At 38.6% G+C, this 27,431-nt stretch overlaps 4 protein-coding genes across 4 annotated transcripts; 3 read left to right on the plus strand and 1 right to left on the minus strand.

The window, feature by feature from the left end:
• The first annotated feature begins 451 nt into the window (after window positions 1-451).
• LOC122059196 (1,4-alpha-glucan-branching enzyme 1, chloroplastic/amyloplastic-like) lies at window positions 452-6,400 on the plus strand. Its single transcript, XM_042621880.1, has 8 exons — window positions 452-599; window positions 1,214-1,276; window positions 1,747-1,854; window positions 2,373-2,474; window positions 4,625-4,692; window positions 4,772-4,853; window positions 5,300-5,416; window positions 5,987-6,400. The coding sequence occupies exons 1-8, from the start codon at window positions 519-521 to the stop codon at window positions 6,182-6,184; spliced, it is 819 nt and encodes a 272-aa protein (XP_042477814.1). The 5' UTR covers window positions 452-518; the 3' UTR covers window positions 6,185-6,400.
• A 1,032-nt stretch (window positions 6,401-7,432) lies between these two features.
• On the plus strand, window positions 7,433-9,993 carry LOC122060086 (SEC1 family transport protein SLY1). Its single transcript, XM_042623253.1, has 2 exons — window positions 7,433-7,615; window positions 7,714-9,993. The coding sequence occupies exons 1-2, from the start codon at window positions 7,585-7,587 to the stop codon at window positions 9,543-9,545; spliced, it is 1,863 nt and encodes a 620-aa protein (XP_042479187.1). The 5' UTR covers window positions 7,433-7,584; the 3' UTR covers window positions 9,546-9,993.
• Window positions 9,994-20,747: 10,754 nt separating this feature from the next.
• On the plus strand, window positions 20,748-22,087 carry LOC122060056. The gene is made up of 3 exons (XM_042623210.1): window positions 20,748-20,904; window positions 21,031-21,168; window positions 21,263-22,087. The coding sequence occupies exons 2-3, from the start codon at window positions 21,054-21,056 to the stop codon at window positions 21,799-21,801; spliced, it is 654 nt and encodes a 217-aa protein (XP_042479144.1). The 5' UTR covers window positions 20,748-20,904; window positions 21,031-21,053; the 3' UTR covers window positions 21,802-22,087.
• Window positions 22,088-22,432: 345 nt separating this feature from the next.
• On the minus strand, window positions 22,433-24,131 carry LOC122060057 (squamosa promoter-binding-like protein 3). The gene is made up of 2 exons (XM_042623211.1): window positions 23,643-24,131; window positions 22,433-22,793 (listed from the first exon to the last, which is right to left on the minus strand). The coding sequence occupies exons 1-2, from the start codon at window positions 23,954-23,956 to the stop codon at window positions 22,652-22,654; spliced, it is 456 nt and encodes a 151-aa protein (XP_042479145.1). The 5' UTR covers window positions 23,957-24,131; the 3' UTR covers window positions 22,433-22,651.
• Between the last annotated feature and the right edge of the window lie 3,300 nt (window positions 24,132-27,431).

Here is a 27,431-nt window from a genome sequence, read left to right on the forward strand (position 1 = left end):
ACTCCATGCATACCAAGCTGTTCTGTTATCTCATCGGTGACACTGGATACTACCATGTCATCATTTTCATCCACGTCACCCAAACTGGCCACGTCATCACCGCCACGTGGCCGAGTTGCCAACAAGGACAACCATAAAACAACATGTTCTACCATCTGGAGGCCTTCCCTATCACTTAATTGTGTGGTCATTGCTGCAATGTCATAAAGGAGACGAAGGTTAGATAGGTTCATTATGGTATGGAGCAACTTTAAAGGACATGCTCCTTCCTCTTTTTTTTTTTTTTTTGGGGGGGGTTGTGGGGGTGGGGGAGAGGGACTATTGTCTTCTCAATAGCCTTAAAAAACTACCTATGAAATATCTGATATTTCCTCCAAGAAGGAACCTTTCTTGGGATGGTCATAAAGTCCTTGGGTTTATCCTTTCCTTTTTATCAAATCAAATAGCATTTTCTTTTCCTGACAATTGTTCTCTACTGACAGGCCATTGTGGGTGACAAGACCATTGCTTTTCTCCTAATGGATAAAGAAATGTATTCTAGCATGTCTTGTTTGATGGAAGCTTCTCCTGTTATTGAGCGAGGGATTGCCCTTCACAAGGTCTGTGCTTTACTCATTTACAGTTATTGCTGTTTGCATATTGTAGTTGGCAGAGTTTCTTAGTTGATGGTCTTTAGTCTGTACTGCAACCATGGGTACCTTAAAATGATTCAGTCTTACTGTTATATATACAATCTGTATGTGTATTTAATTTTTGGGTAAAATATTTGCACACTGCCAGCTGAAATATGAAACTGCTTGTGGGCAACTCTTTTAAGACCCAAATTACTGTAGTAACCCCCCCTGTAAAATGACTTGTATACCCCACCCTATTTCAATGTTCCCCATAATACCCTCCCTCCAAGGCCCCAAATTGCGAGATCACCCCCGCTATTCCACTTCCTTCTATTCAAAAGACGAGCAGCCCTTGAACAAAAAGGCCAAATTCAGGCTCTTTTTATATATATTATATAAAATATTAAGCCCTAAAGTAGGTAGCCCCAAAAGCCTCACTCAAAAGTTGCAGCGGAGGGAACCCCCCCCCTTTAATTTTTTGTGCATTATGCTTTCCAATATCAATTTGAAAAATCTCATTTGTAATCTAATATGTTAGATATTGTTTTCTAATTGATATTGTACCTTTATGTTCTCATTGATATTGTATTTCTTTGTAGATGATTCATTTTATAACGATGGCATTAGGAGGCGATGGTTATCTAGACTTTATGGGAAATGAGGTAATCAATCCCATCCCTGAACACATACATGCACACACCATCGTTGTCAATGTGCCACCTTGGTTACAAGTCATTCTTTCAGCACCTGGGCGTGCAACTGCCTTATTATTTTTTAATTAAAAAAACTGATGCATTTTCTAGCATTTGGTACGATGGTGTACACTTTAAGATAAACTGCCATACCTTGTATCATCATATGTGTATAGAAAAAATAAGAACAAAAGAGAAATAAAAGTTGAAGAATAAAGGAGTCCTTTTAGGAAATTTACAAAGATCCTGGAGGTGAGTCCAGAGAGAAGGGTGTAGAGAGAAGGGCGTAGTGGCTTACTTCTGGTGGTAAATCATTTTTTTGTTTAGAAGAAAGAAACACATTTCACCTATCTGTCTCCTAATCTACCTGCTCACAACTTGCCAGCTTTTTTTGATTTGTTATAATCGAGTCTTATTTCTTCTCTGATGGAATTCTGTAGTTTGGTCATCCTGATTGGATTGACTTCCCAAGAGAAGGCAATGGCTGGAGTTACGATAAATGCAGACGACAGTGGGACTTGGTGGATGCAGATCATTTGAGATTCAAGGTTGGAATCTTGGTTTTAGTGCCAGACTTTTATCATATTTCATTCTTAGCTGTTCTTGACCTTATGGAATGTGGTCATCTGTTTTACTTTGGTCAGTGACATAAGAAAATTTATGACCTCTTGCCTTATATCCTATAAGCACAATGCACCTGCAGAGGAATTGTGACTGCTATTTTGAGGTTTCCCAGTTTCAAAACTTTTGGTATATCCCAGGCTACAAATGACTCTGATATCTGTAAGATAGCATAGGGGGAAATATTGTGAATGATCTGTGGATTATATACCAGATTATTTGTGTTATTAGATATGTGCTGGATTTTTGACGTAAGATACCTCAGTGATATCATAAAAATGATGGCTCCTACCCCTCTGCACATTTAGTCACCCAAGGATAGAGCTCCAATATGCAGACACAATGTCTTGTTAATTCCTGATATTTACCATTGCACACTTAACTTTTCCTTTTGTCTCCCATATATAATTTCTAACACTAATCTTCTGCGTGCTTGATAATCCAGTTCATGAATGGATTTCATAGAGCTATGAATTTGCTTGATGATAAATTTCCATTTCTTGCATCGACAAAACAGATTGTGAGCAGCACTGGTGAAGAAGACAAGGTAGGAATGCTCCTCATTATTCCACATACCTTTTTTTCTCCTCTAGTTTTAAAAAAATATATTCTTTTTAACATATTATAATTAATCAACATTACTTTTTCTACAGAATGATCATTTATGAAAATCAAATATCTTTCACTGTCAAAAGAATCAGGCGAGAGAGTTAACCATGGTTTTAAGTATCGGTGCGTATCGTGCCGTATCGGCCGATACGTATCCGTATCGGTAGGCATCGGCACGATACATACCGATACACTACGGGGAATATTGGGCCCCCTTTTACGTATCGCTGTATCGTGCGTATCGTATCGTACTGTACCGTATCGGTACCGATACGTACGATACACTACGATACGAACTTTTGAAAATCTGGAAATTCCCGAGAGTATCGGTACGTATCGGTATGTATCGACCGTATCGTGCAGTATCGAGCCGTATCGTACTGTATCGGTACCGTATCGATACGTATCGACTGAAAATATGAAAATTCCCGTGAATGTGCCTTTTATTGTTTGAACAAACACTTCAAACTCTCACCATTGGTTTCTATATTTCTCTTCTTTCTTCCCCTTTGATTCACACACCTTTTTGGAGACTCAAATGGTAGATTGAAAGAAACATTGTCGAAGTGAATGGTTCAAAGGAGAAAAACATAGTCCAAGAAGAACCTTGAACTTGAAAGTTGAAAATTTTGAATAGTAAGTTCTTGAATCTTTACTCACTTTTTTCAACTTTAACCTTAGATTTTCAAGTTTTTTTACAAATCTAAGGTTCATCATAGGGGTGTCAACCGGTCGGGTCGGTTCGGTTTCGATCGGGCTTAATCGGGCTTAAAGACTTTCAAAGGCTACACCGTGTCCGCCCATTGAACTAATCGGACTTAGTTATTGAGGGCATGGTATACTTTATATTCGGTCGGTCGGCCTCGGGCTATAATCGGGCCACCTTAATCGGGCTTTAGTCGGGCCTTAATTGGGCTACGGACATGTTTAATGTTAAACGGGCTTTAACCGAATTTTAAACGGACCCTCTTTAAAATGTGCTCTTATATTCCGGCCCACTCATGCAAACCCAAAAAAATGATAATAAATTAATAAATGATACCAAATATAACCATTATTTAAAATATGAACATGTTTTTACTTTTTAGTTTTTTACTTTCTAATTTGGGGGGTAAAATAGGTATTCTACAATCATTAAAGGGTCGGGCTAGGCCAGTGCACAATAGGCCGGTCTCGATCGGGTGTTAAACGGTCAGTCTCGGTCTGGCGTCCGACGGTCCAAGCAGCAAAACCAAGACCGACCGTTTATAAACGGGCCGGGCTCAAGCCTGACACGTTTAATAAACGGTCCGGGCTGGACCGGTCTATAAACGGTCGGTCCCGATCCGTTTAGTCGGTTCGGGCCACGAATTGACACCCCTAGTTCATCATACTTAGAATCACATTTTGTGCATCATTATTACATGAAATCATTGGATTTATAAGGATTTACAAACTTTTTTCAAGAGAAAATGAGGGTTTCAATTTATTTCAAATTTCTTAGATCTACTCATGCTCAATGATTAAAAATGTTTAGATTTTTTATATGTTATGTAAAAACAAGTGTTCTACAATTTCCATGGAAAATTTTGATTTTTCTCAAAAAAATATATTTGTCTATCAATACCATACCCTCATCATTTTGAACATTTTCAACTCAATATATTTGTCTATCAATACGATACCCTCCACTTAAGTATTTATGCATTCTACATGTTATATATAACTTTTTTTAACTGTTTTTTATGCAAAAGTGTATAAAAATGTGTTCCCTATCCATTTATGTGCGTATCTTTAGCGTATCTTAGCGTATCTCCGATACGATACGATACCCTCCGATACGTATCTTAATTTTGATCGACCGATACAGCGACCGATACCGATACTTTAATCCTTGGAGTTAACACTAGTAAATGAACTTTATTAATGACCCCAAAACCCTTCATGGCTAGATGTTTGATAGATGTTGTCATTGTTGTTTGATTTATCTAATGACAGAATGATTCATACGGTATCTAAACATGACTAAGAAAGTGTTGAGAGCACTTGTCGTTACATTTTTTTACTATTGTTAGGCTTTTAAACCTTGGTTATTTGTTTCCCTTGCAGGTTATTGTGTTTGAGCGTGGAGATTTAGTTTTTGTGTTCAATTTTCATCCAGAGAATACATATGATGGGTACATTTCTTCTTTTATTTCTGATGAGAACTGATGTATCTGAACGTGTCTTATGAATCCTAAATTCTGATACATACAGGTATAAAGTTGGGTGCGATTTGCCAGGAAAGTACAGAGTAGCCTTGGACAGTGATGCTTTGGAATTCGGTGGACTGGGAAGAGTGAGATATCCCTTATATGAAATAATTATATATTTTTGTTATTTGAGAGGCATTTGGTGCTTTAATTATAACTTTCAGATCTAACTGTAACTAGTAGATCACCCAACACGCATTGGGTGAAGCAGTCTTCTGATGGTATTGTGACGGGTTATGGAAATTTCTAGATCCAAAGTACATGTGTAACATGGTTGATTGATCCTAACTGCCTTAAGAGTCTCATCCTTTTCCTCTTATGGGGCTTATCTATCTGATAGCCTGAATACAACGGATTTAGTAGTCATGATGTTTAGATAATCTCTCTCATGAATTTTATTTTTCTGGTTGTCGAAGTCATGATGCTACTTATCTGCATATTTGGTCTGTGGGTACTAATCAGATTTTATTAGTTAATAAGTTACTCATCTATTATTGTCTCTTGTTGATATTTGTGCATTTTTGTACCACAGGTGGGTCATGATGTAGACCATTTCACATCTCCAGAAGGGATACCAGGGGTTCCAGAAACAAATTTCAACAATCGTCCGAACTCCTTCAAAGTGTTGTCACCGCCGCGCACTTGTGTGGTAAGCTTCTTTCCTCCGTTCTGCCTTTGGATTTGTCCCCCTTATCAGATATAAAAGTTTGCTACCCTCATATGTATGGAGAAAAACTTTTAAGTCTTGCTCTATGTTACCTTGAGATTTCAAATTATGACAATGTACCTGTGCCTGACACGTCATGGAGCTAATCAATTGCAAGAAATGGAATCTTTGTTGCACCGTAGTTCTATCATTTTTGGTTTCCAGATTACATGGAACTCTTGCCCATCTCTACAAGGCCTACAAAAGTTGTGCAGTTGCAGTTGCGCACACACACACACACACACACACAGTGATGTTGAACTGACAATCAGTGAGTGCTGTCCGGGATGTTTACCTAGGCAAAGATCTCCTGGATACTGTATACATGATTAATTAAATTATCTGCCATATTATAGAAGGAAAAAAATAGAGGGCTCTAATCCTCCCCTGCTTCATATGAGAATGGGAGATGTGATAGTACACTGGCTTATGCCAATTGTAGTTATTTGCAGCCTTATTGAAACTACAGGCATGTTCTGATGATGGATGATGTTGTTCTTATTGGTTTTTCAGGTTTATTATAGGGTTGAGGAAAATCAACAAGGTAGTGATGCTGAGGAGCTGGCTGTGGTAGCAGATGTAGCTTTGCAGGATGGTGCTGAAGCAGCAGATCTGGTGGCCATGCAAGGGCATCTTGAAGGATCGACCTTAGTTGATAATATTGGCTCAGATAAAACTGGGGATGTTGAAGTTGAGATGGGGGATGTGTAGATGACTTGAGTTTTCCATCTTTCTAAACTGCATTCTGATCCTCAAATCCGTACATATTGTTATCTCCTTGTATATAAATAAGAGGACAGTATTGAGGCTCTCTTCCTTACCCAGCTCATTTAGTTTCTTATTCCAGTTTGTAGGGAAATTTGTGACCTATCCCTGGTTGTACATAAGCTTATCAATAATGATAAAACTACGACGACGACTTCTATATATTGGTTTGTAAATATGGATGTGAGAGGAATGTTATATAAAAATATAAGGTTCTAGAATCCATGTAAATAGGGCTTGGCAAAAGTTTTTTTGGTGACTGGCTGCTGAACTGACGCACTAACCCTCTTCTATCCGGGCTTGGGACCGGTAGTGAAACACTGACAAAGTAATGTGAGAATAATGTTAATCTGACTGTATATTGCTGAGTCTCACCCATATAAGGTCTGTAATGCATTAGATAATCTATTCATCTGGATCTGTTAATTATTAGACCATGCTGTCCTGCTGGTGCATGTAATGCCCGGAGATGCTGCCCCCTATGGCCAGAGAGTTGAAGATGCTGGCGTGCCTCCCATTGGTCCCATGCACTAGCATGGCAGAGTTCTTTGCCCTGATTATTAATAACAAGATAGAAGAATCGATAGAATCATTTTATGATTACTGATATGGTCCAAACATGGACATAGTTTTTACCATAAGAAAGGGAGAGGGATGACCTGCGAGGTTCCTCCATGGCGCAGCACTTTCTGTGGTGTGCATCTAACAGTTGGGAGCCCTTGTTTGTGCTCAGATTCTCCCAGCCGTTGACTATTTATTGTAAATCGTGTCACGTCGTACAAAAACCAGATCTTAGGGATGACATATTACCCTTTTGTTGTGTATTATACTCACCAAGAGGGGAAGAAGCTTCTCTCAATTGTGAACTCAACTGTCTCAAAATGACCTTACTAAAAAGATAAAAAAATAAAAAAATAAAAACTGTCTCAAATGACTTTCTTAATAAGGGTACTTTCGTAATTCAGTTATTGATCAAAGTTCACTTATTACATTAGCAAAGTAAACCAAAGTATCATTGGATGCTTTTCTCTTCCCTGTAATTGGCCAGAAAGCTTCCAACAAAAAAAAAAAAAAAAAAAATTTTGGTCAGATGACGTGTTAATTGATTTAATGCATTAAATGGTTGAGATCGAGCGCTGTAAACCAAACATAAATTAACGAATCAAAATAAGATGACCTATTATATTAACCTACGATCGGTATAGTCGGCTTTCTATAGTAGTCTCTGTGCGTTCTCTTTCTTTGCCTGTGTGAAAGAGAAAAGAACAGAACTGAAATCCAGATCTGTTGCAGCGAAGGCGAGACGCAAGAGACTCTCGCCCTAGTAAACTCTGTTGAAGGTGATAATGGCGCTCAATCTTCGGCAGAAACAAACCAGTAAGTATTCCTTCTACTTCTCCTTCGATCCTTTCAACCCTTTGCTTCTGGTTTCTTCTTTCTGTTGGGTGAATTCCCTAATACATTTTAATGGATAGGTTGTATCATTCGTATGCTGAATCTGAACCAACCCTTGAATTCGAGTGGGAATGTGGACGACGAGGTTTACAAGATCTTGGTTTACGACAGATTCTGCCAGGACATTCTCTCGCCTTTGATCCATGTCAAAGAACTTCGCAAATACGGAGTGACTCTCTATTTTCTAATCGACAAGGAGAGGAAACCTGTTCCTGATGTCCCTGCGGTCTACTTCGTTCAGCCGAGTGCATCAAACATGCAGCGAATCGTTGCAGATTTGTCTGCTCCACTCTATGAGAACTTCCACCTGAATTTCTCATCTTCCATCCCTAGGCCGCTGCTCGAGAATCTTGCCTCCGGAGCCGCAGAGTCCGATTCAGTTGATCGGGTCTCAAAGGTGCATGACCAGTACTTAGAATTCATAACGCTTGAGGACAATATGTTTTCGCTGGCGCAGAAGTTGTGTTACGTCCAACTTAATGATCCCTCTGCTGGGGATCGTGAGATCGAGGGGATCATAGAGAAAATTGTGAGTGGATTGTTCTGTGTCCTGGTAACACTCGGTGTAGTTCCCATCATAAGGTGCCCACGAGGTGGACCTGCGGAGATGGTTGCATCTGAACTTGATTCTCGACTGCGTGATCATTTGATTGTGAAGAACAATTTGTTTACAGAAGGGGGAAATCTGGGGAGCTCTTTCCAGCGTCCAATTCTGTGTATCTTTGACAGGAATTTTGAGCTTTCGGTTGGAATCCAGCACGATTTCAGGTATCGTCCTCTTGTCCATGATGTTCTTGGCTTGAAACTTAATAGGTTGACTGTGCCGGGGGAGAAGGGGGGTAACCGTTCTTATGAATTAGATACGTCAGACCCCTTTTGGGTGGCAAATGGGTCATTGGAATTCCCAGAAGTTGCAGTGGAGATAGAAAACCAGTTGAATAAATATAAGAAGGATGTGGATGAGGTGAACAAGCGGACTGGTGGGAAAGATACAGCTGACTTTGATGATCAGGATTTGATTGGCAACACAAAACATTTAATGAGTGCTGTGAACTCACTGCCTGAGCTTACAGAGAGGAAGAAGGTCATTGATAAGCACACCAATATAGCCACTGTGTTGTTGGGTGAGATCAAGGAGAGGTCATTGGATTCTTATGTTAAGAAGGAGAATGACATGCTGTCGAGAGGAAGCATTGATCGGAGCGAACTTCTTAGTGTCCTCAAAGGGAAGGGCTCAAATGTTGATAAGCTACGATTCGCTATAATTTACCTTCTCTCTGCAGAAACTATCCCTCAATCGGAACTGGAAGCTGTGGAAGCTGCTCTAAGAGAATCTGAGGTGGATACTTGTGCATTTCAGTATGTAAAAAAGATAAAATCATTGAATGCCTCTTTGGCTTCGGCAAGTTCTGCAAGCAAGAACAACATTGTTGATTGGGCAGAGAAGCTCTATGGGCAGTCAATTAGTGCTGTTACAGCAGGTGTGAAGAATCTCTTGTCAGGTGATCGGCAGTTGGTGTTGACAAGTACTGTAGAAGCCCTAATGGAAGGGAAGCCTAACCCTGATATTGATTCATACCTCCTGTTTGATCCTCGTGCCCCAAGATCAAGCTTGGGGACCAGTAGCAATCATTTGAAAGGACCATTCAAAGAGGCAATTGTGTTCATGATAGGTGGTGGAAATTATGTGGACTTTGGGAGCTTGCAAGAGTTTGCGCACCATCAGCAACCTGCCAAACATGTTATATATGGAACAACAGAGCTTATTACTGGAGCAGAGTTTGTTGACCAGCTAACACTGCTCGGACAGAAAATGGGATTAGGCAGTAGTCCTGTTGGTCCATCCCATTGAAGCAAATAGCTCATTGTTGTTTGAAGCTTTCTTTTGATGGTGTACAGATGAAGTGGGTGGTTTACAGGCAGTTCAAGGTCACTACTCAGCAGGGACGCTTGTGTATCTGAACCCGGTCTTGGTTGATGTATTTTCTTTTGAGATCAGCTTGATGTTCGAATGAGAACCCAAAGATGATTTTATCTAGGGCATAGAATCATTCTATATCTATTCATTATGTGAGTAGGCCTCAGCATTTACCTTTTTGTCTCTGTTTCACCATATCTTTCCCTCTTCTTTTTTTTTTTTTTTTGAAGTATTTGAAATCTTTACTTCCTGAAGAGAAGCATTAATGTAGTCCATCATGATCCAAATCCTTTTTCTTTTGGGTGTTCCTCTAGTTTTATGGAATCCCATTGAATATTTTTGTTGGAAATTTTAGATATAAATAGTCAAAAGACTTTATCCATTTTCAAGCTTGGATCAGCCTTTTTTTTTGGGTGTAATTTGCTTGTTATATATTTTATTTTTGCAGAAGCTTCCATTTGATGTTGGCAGGCTTCCTATAGTAAAGTTGTTATCGTGTATTTGATACTTTGAACTCCCTTGATTAAATTTTTGGTCCATTTGGAAATGGTTTGGAAAAATAAGGTTATTCTTCTGTGAGGAAGTCATTTTTTAGATTTAACAAAGTCACAACACACAGTCAATAAGAAAAGCATGACTGCTGGTGAACAAATTCTAGGTTGGTAGGCTTCTTCTGGCTCCTGAATTCATGGATCTGGGAATTATTTGAAACCTTTTAACTCTACAAAAATAAACAATTAAAATTATGATATGCTCTGCATTCAAACAGCAAGGGGAATGTTTGAATTACTTTCTTGTTTGTTTCCTTTTGTCTGGGGTAGGTTGGAGTTCTTTATAAACTTATGGTCCTTAATGGATCCGCCAGGCTGGTATAGAGGATTTTTCCATGTCATAATAGAAGGCTTGTTCAGTAAGAGACAGATTTTACAGTCCACTTTATCATTGATCCATCTGCTGGGGACTTTGGAAAGTGAATAGTGACAAAATGTTGGAAGATTGCTGCAATCCAATCAAAGTTATATGTAGTAATATTGGGTGGTTGATTATGGACAAGGCTGCTGAAACTTGTGCGATAAATTGGCACCTTTCTTGGAATAGTATTCTGATGCAGTTTTCAGCTGGTAGAAAGAAGAGGAAGAGAAAGGAATTTTCTGCTGTTTGGATTGGTTGGGGTTGGATCTGGTTTGTTTCAATTCTGGTTCAAACCATGGCCTGTGGTTCAAGAATTGGTTCAGATGTGGTTCTTCTAGAAACCAGTTATCATGGAGCTAGTTTGGATATTTTGGCATTTCCTGCGGTTCCATAATTTTTTATTTTCCGGAATTTTATCTTCACACAAGTTGTGGAGGCCAAGGATTAGAAACCTTGAATTGAGATCCTGATTGGTTCCGGCCAGGGTCAATGATGAATTGATCAGAACCGGTGATGTAGATAATTCACTTGGGCTTATTTTGTTGCAAATAAGCCTTGGGTTGTGTTATATATGTGTTGGGCCTTTGATCCCATGGGTTTTCTTTGAAATTGACCACTTTAATGGGCCTAAAATATGGGTACAAGGTAGAAAAACGATATTTAATTCATTAGTTTAGTTAGTTGCTATTTAATTCAATAAAGGCCCATTAGGCCATTGGTCGGGTGTAAAGTCCTATATAGACTATTAATTAGTTAGTTCTACTCCATGTTGGAGTCATAAAGTCAAGTCCTAGTCCTATTTTGAATTCCTAGTTGTAGTAGGAGTGTCTAGTCCTATTGGGAAACTAGCTTCTAAGTAGTTTGATTGCTATTTTGCCCTCTATAAATAGAGGAGCCTATATACTCATAATGAGAGATTTGAATGAATGAATTATTGAGTGATTACTCTTTAGCTAAAAAAACTGTTATTGAGAGGTGAGATGCCTAAACCTTTGAGGGGTGTGATACCCAAAACCTAAGGGGTGAGATACCCATTCCTTTATTCTCTTTCACCCTTCTCAACCTCCCATCGATTCTTCTTTTCTATTTTTATTTTCTATTTATTGTTATTAGAAGTTCAGACCTGTTAAAGCATACAAAATCAGAATCAGCCAGCCAAAGAGTTATTGTTCTTGAAGCCAATCGACCCTCATTGCTACTCAAGTTTGAGATCTGATCTACAGATCCTTTGGAGGACTGGTTCTATACTCTAAGAAGATCAATCGATCCTCTCTTGAAGGTTATCTGAAGAAGACAAGTTGATGTTCCTGCAGAATTCTTTACATTCTCTCTCTTAGGTATGAAAATCAAGAAAGTGCGTAACTCCATAACCAGCCGTCAGAAGCCCTTCATATTTGGGGGTTTTTGTGCCCTCCCTAGGGACTATCTACACCCAAAAGTACAGCTCAATCGGACTCCCACAGACCTGGCCGCATCTTTCTCTCTCTAGCTCTATAGAAGGTCTTTCTTTCTCCTATCGGGTTGGGTTTTGGGCTGGTTTGGCTCCTATATGGATATTTGATGGTATTATTTCTTTGTTTCTTGCTTCTATTTGTATTGTTTGGGGTTATAAACTGCGGAGTTAGTTACTTGTAATCTACTCCTGCATTAAGTGATATCAAAGCTACGGTTGAAGAAAGATCCAAACAATCTATCAGAGCCTAACTGAAGATGGTTCCATCAGTTCGTTACTTCGCTAGACAAAGGGATACATTCTACATCCTTGATTGGTTAGATTCTCTGGAGGAATATTTTGACTACTATAACTTGACAGAGACACAAAAGCTTCAAGTTGTTTGTTTCCGGTTGATTGGTCATGCTAGAGATTGGTGGAGAGTCCATGGAAAGTGACTCCGAGTTCGAGGACATGAGCCTAGGACTTGGGAAGAGATGAAGTACCAATTAGTGACGCAATACCTCCCTGTATATTTTCAAAGAAGGCTCTTCCCTCCACAGGATTCCCATCAGAATACATCTACTGCTGCCCAATCTAATGATCAGCCACGTTATTTTCATGAGAAATTCCTTGAATGGATGCATGAATTGGACATGTACTTTGACAACTACAACATAACAGAGACACAAAAACGCCAATATGCGTGTTCCCAAATGAATGATTGTGTACGAATGCAATGGAGAGTCCGTGAAAGGCAACTTCAAGCTCAAGAATGTAAACCTAGAACGTGGGACGAGATGCAGTATGAGTTGGCAGGCATGTGCTTATCTGAGCATGAACGAAACATGTACTTCCTTCCACCAGATGTCCAAAAGCCATCCACACTTGACAATAGCATAAAGGAATCATCGGCTTCTATTGCAAAAGAGCAACAAGAGAAGACACCTCTGACTAGTGAACTAGAGTCAAAAGTTAAGGTTAGTATTAAAATTTTTTCAGCCATTTCTATTGTTGAGGAAAAACTAGTCATTGATGTTCCCATCAACGAGACTCATTTGGGAAAAGTCAAAAGCAACAAAGTTGCCACAATGGACAATGAGGTTGAGATTAGGGAACTTGACACTACAACAACTGTGATGACTGTGAACAGCCAAGAGGAAGATCCTAAGGAGTTCAAGAATGAAGTTGTGTTTGAACCATCAATGGAACCGATTAGGAACCACCAGGTAGATGAACCAAAAGAGCTTTATGTTGCATTGAAGTTAGAAGAGATCAAAGGTGCATATGTAGATGACCCTATGGATACATCCGAAGATGTTGAAGTTGAGCATGTGGAATTCGTCATCCCATTAAAGTATCTTGAAGATCGAGCTCCTCACATTCTAGACTACATCTTTATTATCAAAGAGCTACCTGAATTTTTCTACGGCTTGAAGAGGGACGTGCATGATATAATCACCCTCATACTCTACAAAATTCGAGGACGAATTTTTTCTAAGAGAGGGCGAGTTGATGTAGATAAGTCACTTGGGCTTATTTTATTGCAAATAAGCCTTGGGTTGTGTTATATATGTGTTGGGCCTTTGATCCCATGGGTTTTCTTTGAAATGGACCACTTTAATGGGTCTAAAATATGGGTAGAAGGTAGAAAAACGAGATTTAATTCATTAGTTTAGTTAGTTGCTATTTAATTCAATAAAGGCCCATTAAGCCATTGGTCGGGTGTAAAGTCCTATATGGACTATTAATTAGTTAGTTCTACTCCATGTTGGAGTCATAAAGTCAAGTCCTAGTCCTATTTTGAATTCCTAGTTGTAGTAGGAGTGTCTAGTCCTATTGTGAAACTAGTTCCTAAGTAGTTTGATTGCTATTTTGCCCTCTATAAATAGATGAGCCTTTGTACTCATAATGAGAGATTTGAATGAATGAATTATTGAGTGATTACTCTTTAGCTAAAAAAACTGTTATTGAGAGGTGAGATGCCTAAACCTTTAAGGGGTGTGATACCCATTCCTTTATTCTCTTTCACCCTTCTCAACCCCCCATCGATTCTTCTTTTCTATTTTTTTTTCTATTTATTGTTATTAGAAGTTCAGACTTGTGAAAGCATACAAAATCAGAATCAGCCAACCAAAGAGTTCTTGTTCTTGAAGCCAATCGACCCTCATTGCTACCCAAGTTTGAGATCTAATCTACAGATCCTTTGGAGGACTGGTTCTATACTCTAAGAAGATCAATCGATCCTCTCTTGAAGGTTATCTGAAGAAGACAAGTTGATGTTCCTGCAGAATTCTTTACATTCTCTCTCTTAGGTCTGAAAATCAAGAAAGTGCGTAACTCCATAACCAGCCGTCAGAAGCCCTTCATATTTGGGGGTTTTTGTGCCCTCCCTAGGGACTATCTACACCCAAAAGTACAGCTCAATCGGACTCCCACAGACCTGGCCGCGCCTTTCTCTCTCCAGCTCTATAGAAGGTCTTTCTTTCTCCAATCGGGTTGCGTTTTGGGCTGGTTTTACTCCTATATGGGTATTGTATCCTTGAGGGTTTATTTGATGGTATTATTTCTTTGTTTCTTGCTTCTATTTGTATTGTTTGGGGTTATAAACTGCGGAGTTAGTTACTTGTAATCTACTCCTGCATTAACCGGTCCCAATAAGCCCTAACCCTAGTTTCCGTACAAGGAAACTCCAAACTACCCTAGTGTGGGGCTTAATTTGTAGGAGTTTTACTGCTTGCAGTTCTAGAGTTCCTGAATTTCTGGAATCCTCTCTACCCACAAACCGTGGCTACTTTTTAGTAGATTGTCTTTTATTTTAATATGGTTTTTTATATTTTAATGAACCCAGGTTCCAGAATCCTTTATTTTGGATCGCTATGGGCCCACAAATGATAATATTAAGGAACAATGACAGTTTTGTAATTTTTTGGACAATCTAGGACTCCCTTTTGAGCAAGAAGGGTAATCAGGGACGGAAGGTAATTAAATTTTAAGTGGAGGGATGAAACTGGAAATTTTGAAGTGAGAATGGGGCAAAATAGAACAGATCTGAAAGTAGGGGCTTATGTGTAATTTATGAAAATTCTCTATCCTCAATCGTAATTAAGGAGAAAGTTCTCCCTTACGATTCACTGTTTCTGCAATAGGCCAGCACCATCTTCGATTGAGAGAATTCTCTCGTTCAATCACAATCAACTTGAGATTTAAGATTTAGGTAGCTACCTCACAGCTTTCTGAAGCCCAATTATTGATCAATTGATTCAGTAGTCTAAAATTAGTAAAAAAATCTTTGGAACATAACCTGGCCAAACTGTCGCAGTCAGCTCTATTCCAGACTTGGTTCCACGGCAGGGCGTCATTTGAGGAACAAGAACCTAGGTTTAAAGTTGCCTAAGGCAGGGGAACTCATGCCCAAGTTTCAGCCCAAACCGATTGATTACCAGGGAGATCGATCAATTCCTTCTCAGCCTGATGAGGTCGACATTAGCAGGGGAAAAATATGAAAGCAGAATAATAGTATAAACGAAGAAGAAAATTTAAAGAAATAGATCTGATGCAGATCTTATCACGGGAAGATATGAAGGACGTCAGCAAGAAAACCAGCAAGCGCAGCCCACGAAAACAAATGTGATTGGTCCATTTGGTTCCAGTTTTGGACCAGGTTTGGTCCAATGGTTCAGTATTTGGATTAGTTTCATAGTACTATGCGGGGTTGCTTTTTAGTTTTTATTTTTGTTATTTGGTTGTTTTAGAAGGCTGGATTCTTGTTACTGATTCCAAGCATTATCTTCTAATTTATCAACCTTCTAGTTAGTTTCAATTTTACTACTTGTTTCTAGTTATTAAGTTCTGAATGTTAGTTTCTATTTTGTAGTGCTTCCTAAGTTCGAGGTCTCAAGTTGTGAGTAACCCTCTAGTCCATGCAAGGGGGGGGGGGTTCTATATTCTTCTTTTTTTTCCTGAAGTTACTAATAAGAAAGAAGGGGGGCAGACTCAGCCCACCTTTTTGACAAACAACTCTATGGCTCTTTGCTGTTTTCTGTGCGATGCAGGACTTCTCTGTGAGATGCAGAAATCCCTGGTGAGATGCTAGGTAGGTTGGTGTGATATTAGTCAAAACTTGAGTGTGAGGCTCTAGTCATATCTTCCTTTTTTCTATAGTCTTCTTCTTCTTTTACTTTTCCATAATGTCCTTGCCTAACAAGTGAGAATCTGAAGTTTATTCAGTTTATCTTCTGTAATTCTGATGGTTATTTGAAGGCATTCCTTGCTTTGCATCACCCCGTATCAGATCTGAGATTTACCGGCGGTGGTTTACTGTTGTTAGAACTTTTTTTAATTTTTTGGTCTCTCTTGCTGCAACTGTAAATGGGTTTAACTCTACATCTAACCATGGAATGCCTGAGATATTCTTGGTTTCATACTTAGTAACCAGACTGATGAGGACATCACTTAGGGATTTAGAACATATCAGAGGAGACACAAACGTTTACAGCCGCACATCACTTCATTGTAGTAGATGCCCCTTATTAACTTGTGTGATTGTATATTTCTGTTTACTTAATGTGTTTGTTTATTTTAGTTCATTTAGTGTCAGACTGTTATATACTGATGTTGAGTGGAGTAGTTATTAGGAAGTTATTGTTGTAGTATTTATTAGGAAGTTGTTGTTGGAGTAGTTATTAGAGAGTTGTTGGAGGAGTATTTATTGGGGATTTTTTCTCTTCTTTTTATTTTTTTTGGGGGGGGGGGGTTGGGGGTGGGTTTAAAAGACTGTTTTTTGGGATTTGGGAGGCAATGAAAATATGTTGGAACTTGTCAGATGATCTCCCATTCTTTGCAGCATGAGCAATTCCTTGCAAACATTGAAGTGAATCCAAGCTGGTGTGAAGATTTCTCTCTCCCTCTCTCTCTCTCTGGCGGTAACCCTGGAGAGGAGGTTGACAACAGCAAGGAGGGGTTTTGGGGGATGGAAACCTAGGGTATAGGATTAAGAAGAAGAGTGAGAATAGAAATAAACATCCAGCAAAATGGTACTGCCGGTGTCATTAGTCAAAACATTTACGAAAAAAAGGGACAAAACAGGAAACAGAAGGAAGAACAGGGAAAGGGAAGTAGAGATCTTGCCTTAGCAAGGAAAGAGGGGATTGATGGAGAGGAAGATGGAGGGTTTCCTTTTTTCTTCCTTTCCTTACCGTCAGCTAGTGGTTCAGAGAGAAAGACAGGCCTCTCAAGTGGCTTGTATAAATCAGCAGTTTTCGGGATGGCGGTAGGCCCTTGGTTAAAAACGGAAGGTCTCGTCTGATAGGCGAGTCAAGTTGCGGGCAAGCAGAAGCCCGTGTCGTAATTCGAAACTCAAATTTCTTCAAACCTTCCGGATTTTTCGGCTTTGATACCAAATTGGTAGAGGCCAGTTAGAGTAGAGGGAAAAATCTGAGATGGAATCTCAGGAGTTGTAGGGGTGAGGGAATCAAGTAACAACACACTCGCGTTGAGCTACCTAAACGCTTTGTATTTGAAACCTGTCAATTTTTTGGGGGTACTCGCAATTATATAAAGAGAAAAAAAATACTGATTCTTTATTGGACTCTAGAATTGGAACTAACTTGCAACCAAATTCTATTTTCCTATCTCCTACGTAACATACCCAAAGCAAACATTAGAAAATAAAAGACATAAAGACTAACTATACTGCTACCAGCCCTTATTAGACCAAAAACCTGATTTGTGCTGGTTACATCTGCATTTAAGTTTCCAAGCCCAATCATGTTGGTCCAACCATTTGAGTGCTACTTCATCACTTTCCCTCTCTTTAGGTTCTCTTCTGATTTGGTTTTTCTCTTGCATTCTTAAGTGCCCAAGGAAACATGTTTTAAATACATAGTTTAGAATATATATATATATATATTATATATATATATATAATATACCATAGTAATCTACGTTTTTTATGTCATTTGCTAAAAGGAAACATATCCTGTAGTTTATGGTCTCTTTTTGTTTTTGAGGAAACTTCTGACTGAATCTGTAGTTTTTTGAAGTCAATTACATCTGGCCTGTTCAAAGGCTGAATGTTTGTCACATGTCAAGTTGATAACTTCAGTGCACTCATTGTTTGTTCTACAAAGATTCGAGAAAAGATGTACATCACTCAGAACCAACAAGAAGTATGGGTCTGAATAAAGCTGAATGATGAAACAGTATTCATGTAATCCGCCATATTTAGTTAGGATAAAACTTAGTTGAATTGAATTTATATTTATTTCATCCCCTTGTTTTCACCCCAGGGATGCAGCTTTGCTCTTCAAATGGTTGAGCTCTAGTTTTTGGAGTCATCGAGGTATTTGTAATTCAGAAGGGCTAAATTCCTTTTTTCTGATAGTAGCAGCATTTCTTTTAGGTGTACCTTTAGATTTGCTGATTCTTTTGCTGATCAGTTGCCTAAAGCTGGGGTGGTTAGGCAGTACTTGCATTTGGGCCCCTATTTTGCCATATAGTCGCTTCTCAAGGATAGCAGTTAGTAGTTTTTGGTTTTTGCTGTTGCCATTGTTGTATTCTGTGCTTGTTTGGCTAATTTTTATTTTATTTTTCGAATTAAGTAGTTAGTTTGTGGGAGGAGGGCGAGGGAAGAAGGTTTATTGTTGCGCTGGGTTGGAGACAGGCTATAACATTTTGATCATAAGTTAGTACCCTATTACCCTCTCAACTGGAGCTAACTGTTTGGTCAACACTTACCAAGCAGGAAATTTTTTTGTTCTCGATCATCTTTGGCCTACTTGCCATCTGTTGAAATCGAGTTTCTGATGCTTCAGTTCTGTTGTTTTACTATGTTTCACGTAATAGTAAACATCTCTTCCCCACTTCCACCCCCAACCCAAAAGGAGGTCTTAGTATTTTTCTGGGCTTCTGACGATTCCCAGGGACCATTGGATTTGGATGATGCTCAGTATTGTGTTTACATTTGCATAATATTTTTTTTTTCCTGCTTTAAATTGAGTGTGTCCTGAACTCCTGATAGTCTTGCTGTCTTTGTCATCTATCCTCTGTAGACCAGCAGTAAGTGAAGAATCCAATCCTCAAGTGTACTTTTACTGAATTGAAGGGAAAGGGTGGTGGAGTGGATTTCCTGCTCCATGTTTCCCTAAATCAACAATACACTAGTCAAGTTAACAAACTTTTCTATGCAGGCACCATTGGCACTCATTTTCTTTTCAGTATCTCTAGTTTCGTTGCTTCTGCTTTCTGAGTCCAAAGAAGATGTTTGTCATATGGTATATGTCTCATAGTGATCAACTCTAATGTAAGGTTATCTATTGTCATCTGTTGTTTTTTTTCTGGTTTTTGCGAGGCCCTGTTTGTTTCATCGTATCATGACTTCTTTTTTAGTTTCATTTTTTACATTTTACATCAAAATAAACAGATATTACGGGAAAATTTCCTTTCTTGGTCCTTTTACATGGAATTAAGACATAGACATGGAATATCCTATCCATTTATATGCACATGAGAAACTTGGGTTATTTTCACCAATCCACCTGAATTAAAAGAAAAAGTAGTCATATTTTTTCCAATAAAAGAAATCATGGACTATGGAAGGAGGATCCAAAGGAGATTGCTTTGTGTTATAGACTTCTTTGACCATTTGCTTGAATTTTCTAAACCTATTATTGATCACAACAAAATTTATGAGTTATTCCAGCCATCAGTGCTACAAGAAGTCTAATTGATTTCCTAACCTCCCCTCAAAGGTTGAGAAAATCCTCGAGACACTGAAACAAATGAATAGAAATAAGGCTCCAGGACCTGATCGATACCTTGTTGTGGTCTTCATTGGATTTATGGGACTTGCTTAAACAAGACCTTACTAAGGTGGTTCTTTTCTCCACACGGTTCCTACCAGAATGTGTGACTCACACTATCAAGTTTGTATAACATAACCTACACAATTATTTTTGGAAGTCCCAACAAATAGTTTTTTTTTTTTTTTTCCGCTAATGAAGAACCCCTTGAACCTACCTTGTTTTACGGTTTAGTTCCAAGGGTAAGACTTAGCCCGTCTAACAGATCAGTCGCATGACACTCAAGCTGAAGACATCCTAACTAATAGGTTGAAACCATTATTTCCTTGAAATCATGGATTTTGTTTTAGAAGAAAACAAGGCATAGATGGCATAGAGGGAACGGGATCCTTTTCAGTGACATTGGAGGTCCAGTGTGCATCCAAAGGTTGTGAGGATTTGGGTACGCAACCTAACACATTAGCACGCATCCCAGGTCTTCTCAGCCATTGGATGTGCTTGAGTTCAATGGAGAGGATCTGAATCCGGAATAGAGTGGTAGCCAATTTTAATGATTTTCAAGGAGCTTTAGTGACAAATGGTGCTCACTTGGTAGAGCTATTGGGGGCACCATTTGTTAGGATTGAACCACAACGAGGGTTTAAAAACCAGGATTCAGGATCTGAATTCGGATCAGATAAAAACTTGAACCCTGGTTTCCATACAGGATCGGTTGGAATTGAGGATGAGGTAATGTCCCAACTGAATTGAATTCAGCCAATTAAGTCAATGCGCTAAAAGACCAAATCAAACCAAATCAGATCGAAACCAAAACCGTCTTAATGATTCGGTTTTGTTTACTTCGACCTAATAAGCTAATACCACCAAATCAAAAACCAAGTCAAGCCAAATCTAAACCAGACCGTTTGACACCCCTCCTATGGACATGATTCAAAATTCGAATAGGGCCATCGAAATCCGATTCCTCTTACTGACATTATGACGTGAGGCACTGACAACCCACCTATCACTTTTGGATTGAAATTTGACCGTTGGAGACGCTCCCCTGTATATACTTTGGAAAGAAAGAAACGAAGCTAATTGGAAGGATTTAAGCAAGAAAAGCGAACCTCAAGTTCACGGAGAGAAGCGACAGATCAACACGAAAGTAAGCAGTTTCTCTCTCAAACCCTCTTTCTCCATTAATGGCTCTTGAAATTCTCATGAAAATTTCGTCAAAAGATCTCTATTGTTTTCTCCCCAAATCACCAAATGAGATGGAAAGTTTTTGCAGGGTTCTGTGATTTCCTGTAATCAATGTCGAAAATGAGATCGCCTTCGGATCGCAAGCCCCCGCTCGCTGAATTACCGAATAAACTTCGTCCCAGCAGGATCTTGCGCTCCAGTGTTCACTCCACCAAACCCCCTTTAGGTCATTCAAGAACGACTTAATAGTATATTTCTCAACCTAAATCAGCATCTCAGAAGATATTTTAATTTTCTTTTTGTTATTACATTTGCAACAGCTTCTGTGACGAGATCCCAAATGGTAAATCGTTCGTGGGATGTAGAAGAATCAATGCAGATGCGACCGGAAGAACAGTCCATTTCGTGCGAGTTAAGGGCCTTGGCAAAGATGGTTGAAAACGAATTCGGGAATCGCGAAGCGGGTAATACTGATTTTTCTACCATTGCGTGTCCTAATCCGAGTCTTTTATTCGAAAGGGGGAGATTCTATGACGAGTACTCTGCTAGAAGAAATGAGAGGCTGAAGAGGAAGAAGTGTGGTGAAACAGAGGAGGATTCTAGGAGGAGTGTTTGTGATCTGGATGTTGCCCTTGAATCTGGGAAAAGGAGGGATTCAAAGAAATACGAGAAGTTGAGGAAATCTGTCCCTGCTAACTTCTCGATTGGGGGAATTGAGACTCCCAGATATTCTCTGCGGAGCAGCACTAAGGCCAAGGAGAACATGAAGCCCAGCATTCCCACAAACGCCAAGAGGCCGCCTGTGGGTGGTGATGGAGATCGTAAAGTGGTCGAAGTCCGCCGGGTTCGAAAAACCTGAAATGCTGCAGATGGTTTGCCATCTTATTCTGGGGTTTTTGGCAATTTGCTTTCTGAAGGAAAGCTTTAATGACGATAACATTCATTTCTTGTTTTGGGTTTTTCTTCCGGATGTGATATATGATTGTGCTTCTTAGGGAGTTTTTCTATGGTTTCCTGAAAGATCAAAAGTGATTTTTTTTTTCTTTAGTTCAGGGATAAATAGGATACTAAAATTCAAGGAAAAAGGATTTGACTGTGTTTTTATGGTACATTTTAGATTAATGATGTGCAAGTCTTTTTCCTTCCTCCTCTTCTTATTTTTTGCATAACAGTTGTGTACAGTAGGGACCAAGTAATAATAATACATATGTTGGGTGGAACCTTAACGGCTCTATCTATACTTGCTTTTCTTCACACACACACACACTCTTGCCAAGACATGAGAATGAATCCTAAAGCCCCAGAACTGAACATGTTGAAGATCAATGGTTCCATATTGGCCCACACCTCTACTTGCTCTTTCTTCTTCATAGAGAAGAACATCTGGATAGCCCAAAAAGGATGTGATCCGAGGGGACCAAAGCAAGTATCTCTACATTATTACAGAAAAATAAAAACAGTGGTCCCCCAGAGAGAATAAGAATACTGGATTGGTAGGAAGTCACAACCTCTTAAAATAGCCACATCATCCAATTAATCCACCTCTTACCTCTTACATGCATTTTAACTTTTAACATCAATGTTACATCATGTTTGCAAAGAGGAATATATGTATCAGATGCAATGGGAAATAACCATGTATGGGTCACCTAATTTGTAAATGCTTTGACACTAGGATTCCCTTCATAAGTCATTTACAGTGCACATTCTCATGGTGGGTGATGTTTTTGCCCAAGGAGCTGTGAGCGTCCCGCATCCTCGGACTGGCTCTTCCTCCGTCGTTCGTTGTGGCCAGCCAACCTTTTCCTACAACTTCTCTTGTTATCATCAAACTGTGATAATACTTGGAATCTGAGAAGAAAAAAAAAATTAGAAAATCAGTCAATGAGAAAATGCACCCTAAATCTACAATACAAAGTGATAATCAGTGTGGTACATTCTAATTTCATGCCCCAGTCCAGCAGCAGAAGAAAACAGCCACCACAAAAGACTAAAGGAAGATCAAAACATCATTCAGAGTGTTCCATTTGGGGTCATAGTCCCATTTACACACACATCCAACAATAACAATAGCAAGGACTTTATAGTGATTCACTGATTCCATTGTAGCATTATAATGCTCTACTTTATATGAGACTTCTAACAGTCATTGAGGCAAGGGTTGACATGATATCTGCCAAGAAAATGAAACAACAATAAGATGACAGTGTTGATGACACATAGATGCTTTGCGGATTATGATACTGAAGGGCCAATTTCACCATTTTCTAAGGATTCACAGATGGTTCTCATTGTAGAAAGTCACAAACTAATCTGGGTATAGTGTACTATCAAGTTATAGATGTCCCATGAAGTTAATTCTCTACTAGTTGCCTTCATCTCTCTATCTGTAAAAATTTAGTTTTTAAGTTTTCTGATGTGATAACGAAAGAACTTATTATATACTTGGCAACTCTTTTTAGAGAACCTATAAATGCCTAATCTCAGTATTAGCTTAACCTCAGAACACCACTACAGAAATTTTTCAAGGGAAGCAAATCTCTGTCTTCAGTTAGGAAAAGATATTGCACTTCTAATGGTATTGTCAGAACAATCAAAGCTCAAAATCGAGTACACAGATATTGTTGAAAAAAATAAGAATCAAGACTCAGAATCAGAACTAAAATCGGATCCAAATTCCAAATCAGTAGCCGACGATACCTGCTGCATTGCTGGCAATATCTCTGATTGATACCACCGACCAAAACGACCGCCGCCTTGGCATGTCGCTCGCAAACCCTGTGGCGGCGATGGTACCTCTTTGCTGATATTAAATCGACATCACAACCATCAGCTTGACAACAAAGCATCTGGAAATTCACAACTTCTCTCTTCGCTCCAGAAACCCCAATTAAATCCTTTTTCTTACTCTCTTCTTCTTCCGCTTCTGTCTCTTCATGCTCATCTTCATCGTCTTCATCATCTTGTTCGCATCCACCATAGTCTTTTCTCTCCTTTAATGTTCTTTTTACCATTACAAACAAAATATACAGCGAATATTATTAGGGTTTATATCGCTAGAAAACCTTCGAAGCGATAAACAATGGAGCGAGTAGAGGGCAATTATTTACACAGATCTGATTCTCCTCTCCTCACCATGCTCTGCAGGATTCCTGCAGAGCGGTCTCTCTACCAAACTACATGGAGCTTCTTTTCTTCTCGTATTTTATTACTTTTATGATGGGAAAAAGAAAATAAAAATAGGGGAAATGATACTATAGACTTCATAGAACTTATAATTTTATGCACCTTACACATCTCATGCCATTTATTAGCTATTATGATTGAGTTCGATTAAAATGGACGGTCTTGATGGTATAAAACTATCCCCTCTTTAACGGGATCTGTTTTGTCCATTTCGATACTATAAAAAAAAAAAAAAAAATCTGTTTTGATTACGTGGACGTTTGACTACCTGTTCCCTCCCACCACACATTAAAATAAAAAAAGGAAAATATCACTCACCGCCCTTTGAACTATATCAAAATATGAACATGACTCTACATGTTTTTTTAAAACGTATCATTCACCTCCTTTCTAAGAAAAATATTCTATCTAACTATTGTAATCATTAGAAATCGTTATTAAGTTAATTAATTTTCTCTCTTAATGTTCGAAATACCCTCTTTATAAGACGTATATTGAGGGATCAAGTATAGAAAACTTCCTTCAGTGACCTATAATAACCATTGATTTGGTATCTAATCTAATGAAATGAAGAAAGGGATATCAGAGTCAGTGGGTAAGCTACAATCGAACAGGTTGGGACCCAAAGTCCCCTTAGCTTGGTCTGGTTGGACTTAGACTTAGGGTCTGAAAAATCCAATCCTGACCTGATTAGGGGGCAAGCCGGGCTGTGGGTTGATCTTGATTGGACGTGACCATGAGGAAAGGAAGGAGATGTATGGGTTGAGTTGCGTTGAGCTAAGAAAAATATTAAGAAAAAATAAGATGATGAACAAGAACAAAAAGGAAGACATCCTTAGAAGAAGACTATGCTGAGCTGGGCCGAGGCCTTAATCCTAGCTCAGCCCTGCCGAACCTTAGAGGGGATAATAAACTCTAGTAGGAGTATTACCCTTGCGCTCGCATCTTGGCCAATGAAAAAGTGGGAGAGAATCTTTCATATATAGTTTTCAACTGAAAAGGAAAAAAATTGGGTTTTATTTTTTTATTTTTTTATTTTTTAATCTGTAACTTTGGAGTTATCATCAGATTGATTCGTTCCTTTTCACCAGCAATTCATGAGCAAAAAGATGAATATTTTTTTCTTTTCCATCCCCAAATGATCACAAACCTAGTACAGATAACTATCACAAGAACCATTGTTTAATTATTATTATTATTATTTATGCTAGCTCTGTTGGCTGGTCAACACATTTTCTCCATTAAGACCCGTTGTTAGGTCTACATTTTTTGCTGCAAACGGTGAGGTACAATGAACATTAAATAGTTGAGATCATTTAGATACGTATCTGGCTCCCAACAACACGATGCTCATTGTACCAATACAAATATTGCAAATGATTTTCACACGATGATCTTTATATAACATGTATGGCAGGCTTTTGACTGTGTACAAACTCTTGCAAGTTTGTATAATCCACATAATTTCCACCAACTATCATGAACATGATGGGTTGAAATCGTCTGTAATTCCAATCTCGTACAATTCCGTGCAATACCACTTTTAAGCGGTGACACGTGTATTGATACCAATACAATGGTCCAAATCTGGTACAACTAATAAAACATTAAATTAGTAAAAATACATTTAAATCAGATATGGACCATTACAATGCCATCAATACACGTGTCACCGCCTAAAGATGGTATTACACGGAATTATATGAGATTGGAATTGTGGACGATTTTTTTCCGAACATGATTGGTTGCTTGAATGGTCCATCCAAATGATTGTTAAAGTTCTCCACCCTTGAACTTGGTGTTTGAGGATCAAAGAGGATGTACGAGTTTGGCTTCCCCCCAATTAGGGCTTGTCAAAGCTAGCTCTCTATCACCTGACAAGAGACTCTTCACACGTGCTGCCATAGAACTAATTGTCTGCCCATGGAGCCTCTTGGCCCCATCAACAATGCTATTCTTGCTTGCAGAATTTGGGTAAGTCGAATGTGTATTCTTTGATGTTATCTGTTTTACATACTCATACGCTTGCATATTCACACCTAATGCTATTATAGAGTTTATGTTTGTTTCGAATTTTTGATCCATTTGAAAGTTTGATCCATTTTAATATATATTTAGGTGGTAACTTGAATGGAAATTTTTTTTAGATCTATGATGATAAAAGAGGGGTTGGGCCGACTGCCCATGACCTGTTCGATCAACTTGACTTGAAGGAATATATATTTGTACTGTCATCTTGTTAAGCAAGCATTGTGAAATTTAAAGATTTTTTGTTTTAGGATTTATAGACAAATGTTCTTGCCGCGGATTTGTAAGTCAATGGCACCCGAAAAATGACTATAACTTGTTTAGTTTCTCCATTTCATATGATATGAGAACCTCGTTCTCCCCTGACATAGTTAACTTGTTAAGCTCAGGGACGGGACCCTTCTGTCAGTGGTTGAGGGAACATTGATTTACATTGTATTCAACTATATACCTCCTTTGATCATTAAATTAGTTGGGTGACCTAAATAGGTTACTCGTGAGTGATCAACCCATTTGTTATTCCTATTTCATATAAGAATCATTGAGTTGATTAGTGGATAATTAGGGTGATTTTACTTTACCAATCAAGTTGTTATATGTTAGACTCAACCACGTTGGGTACGACTGATACCAATTACCATGAGCCCAATTACAGATAGGTAACCAATAATTGATTAGAAGCTTGTTAATGCCCTAACCTATAAGGTCTGATTACCTACATGGTTGGAAATGATGCAAGGCCTTAAATTAGTGGATGTTAAAGATATTCTTTTGCATAATAATAATCTTGGCAACATCAAAATCTTTAATTGACTTGTTGAGGGTTTTTTTTCCCCACTCAATAGAGTCTTCAACATGGTATTTTTTACATTATCTCATATTGTCACAATAATAATAATAATAATAATAATAATAATAAATGAAACAACCATAAGAAAGTTTCTAAAACAAATGAAAGTACCATAATCAAATATGATGTATCACTACTCATTATAAAGGTGCCCAATTGGACATTTAGCACAAATAGTGAGTTTTATAGTTTGAAGTAGTTGACAACGGCTTTGGTTTTTCAGCTACTTGGAACCACTCATGAGATATTAATTACACCTATGAAGGTGTTATTTAGGGATTAATGGTTTGGGTAAGAACTGGTACCTATTAACTAATTAACTCTAAAAAAAGTAGTTGGCATCTTAAACAGGTACGTCCTAACGTTTTGGCTCCACCTATTTCCTTTTCTTATCTTTCAATCTTGGATCCATTGGAAAATTTATT

This window comes from Macadamia integrifolia, chromosome 13 (assembly GCF_013358625.1).
Source record: "Macadamia integrifolia cultivar HAES 741 chromosome 13, SCU_Mint_v3, whole genome shotgun sequence".
Lineage (NCBI taxonomy): Eukaryota > Viridiplantae > Streptophyta > Magnoliopsida > Proteales > Proteaceae > Macadamia > Macadamia integrifolia.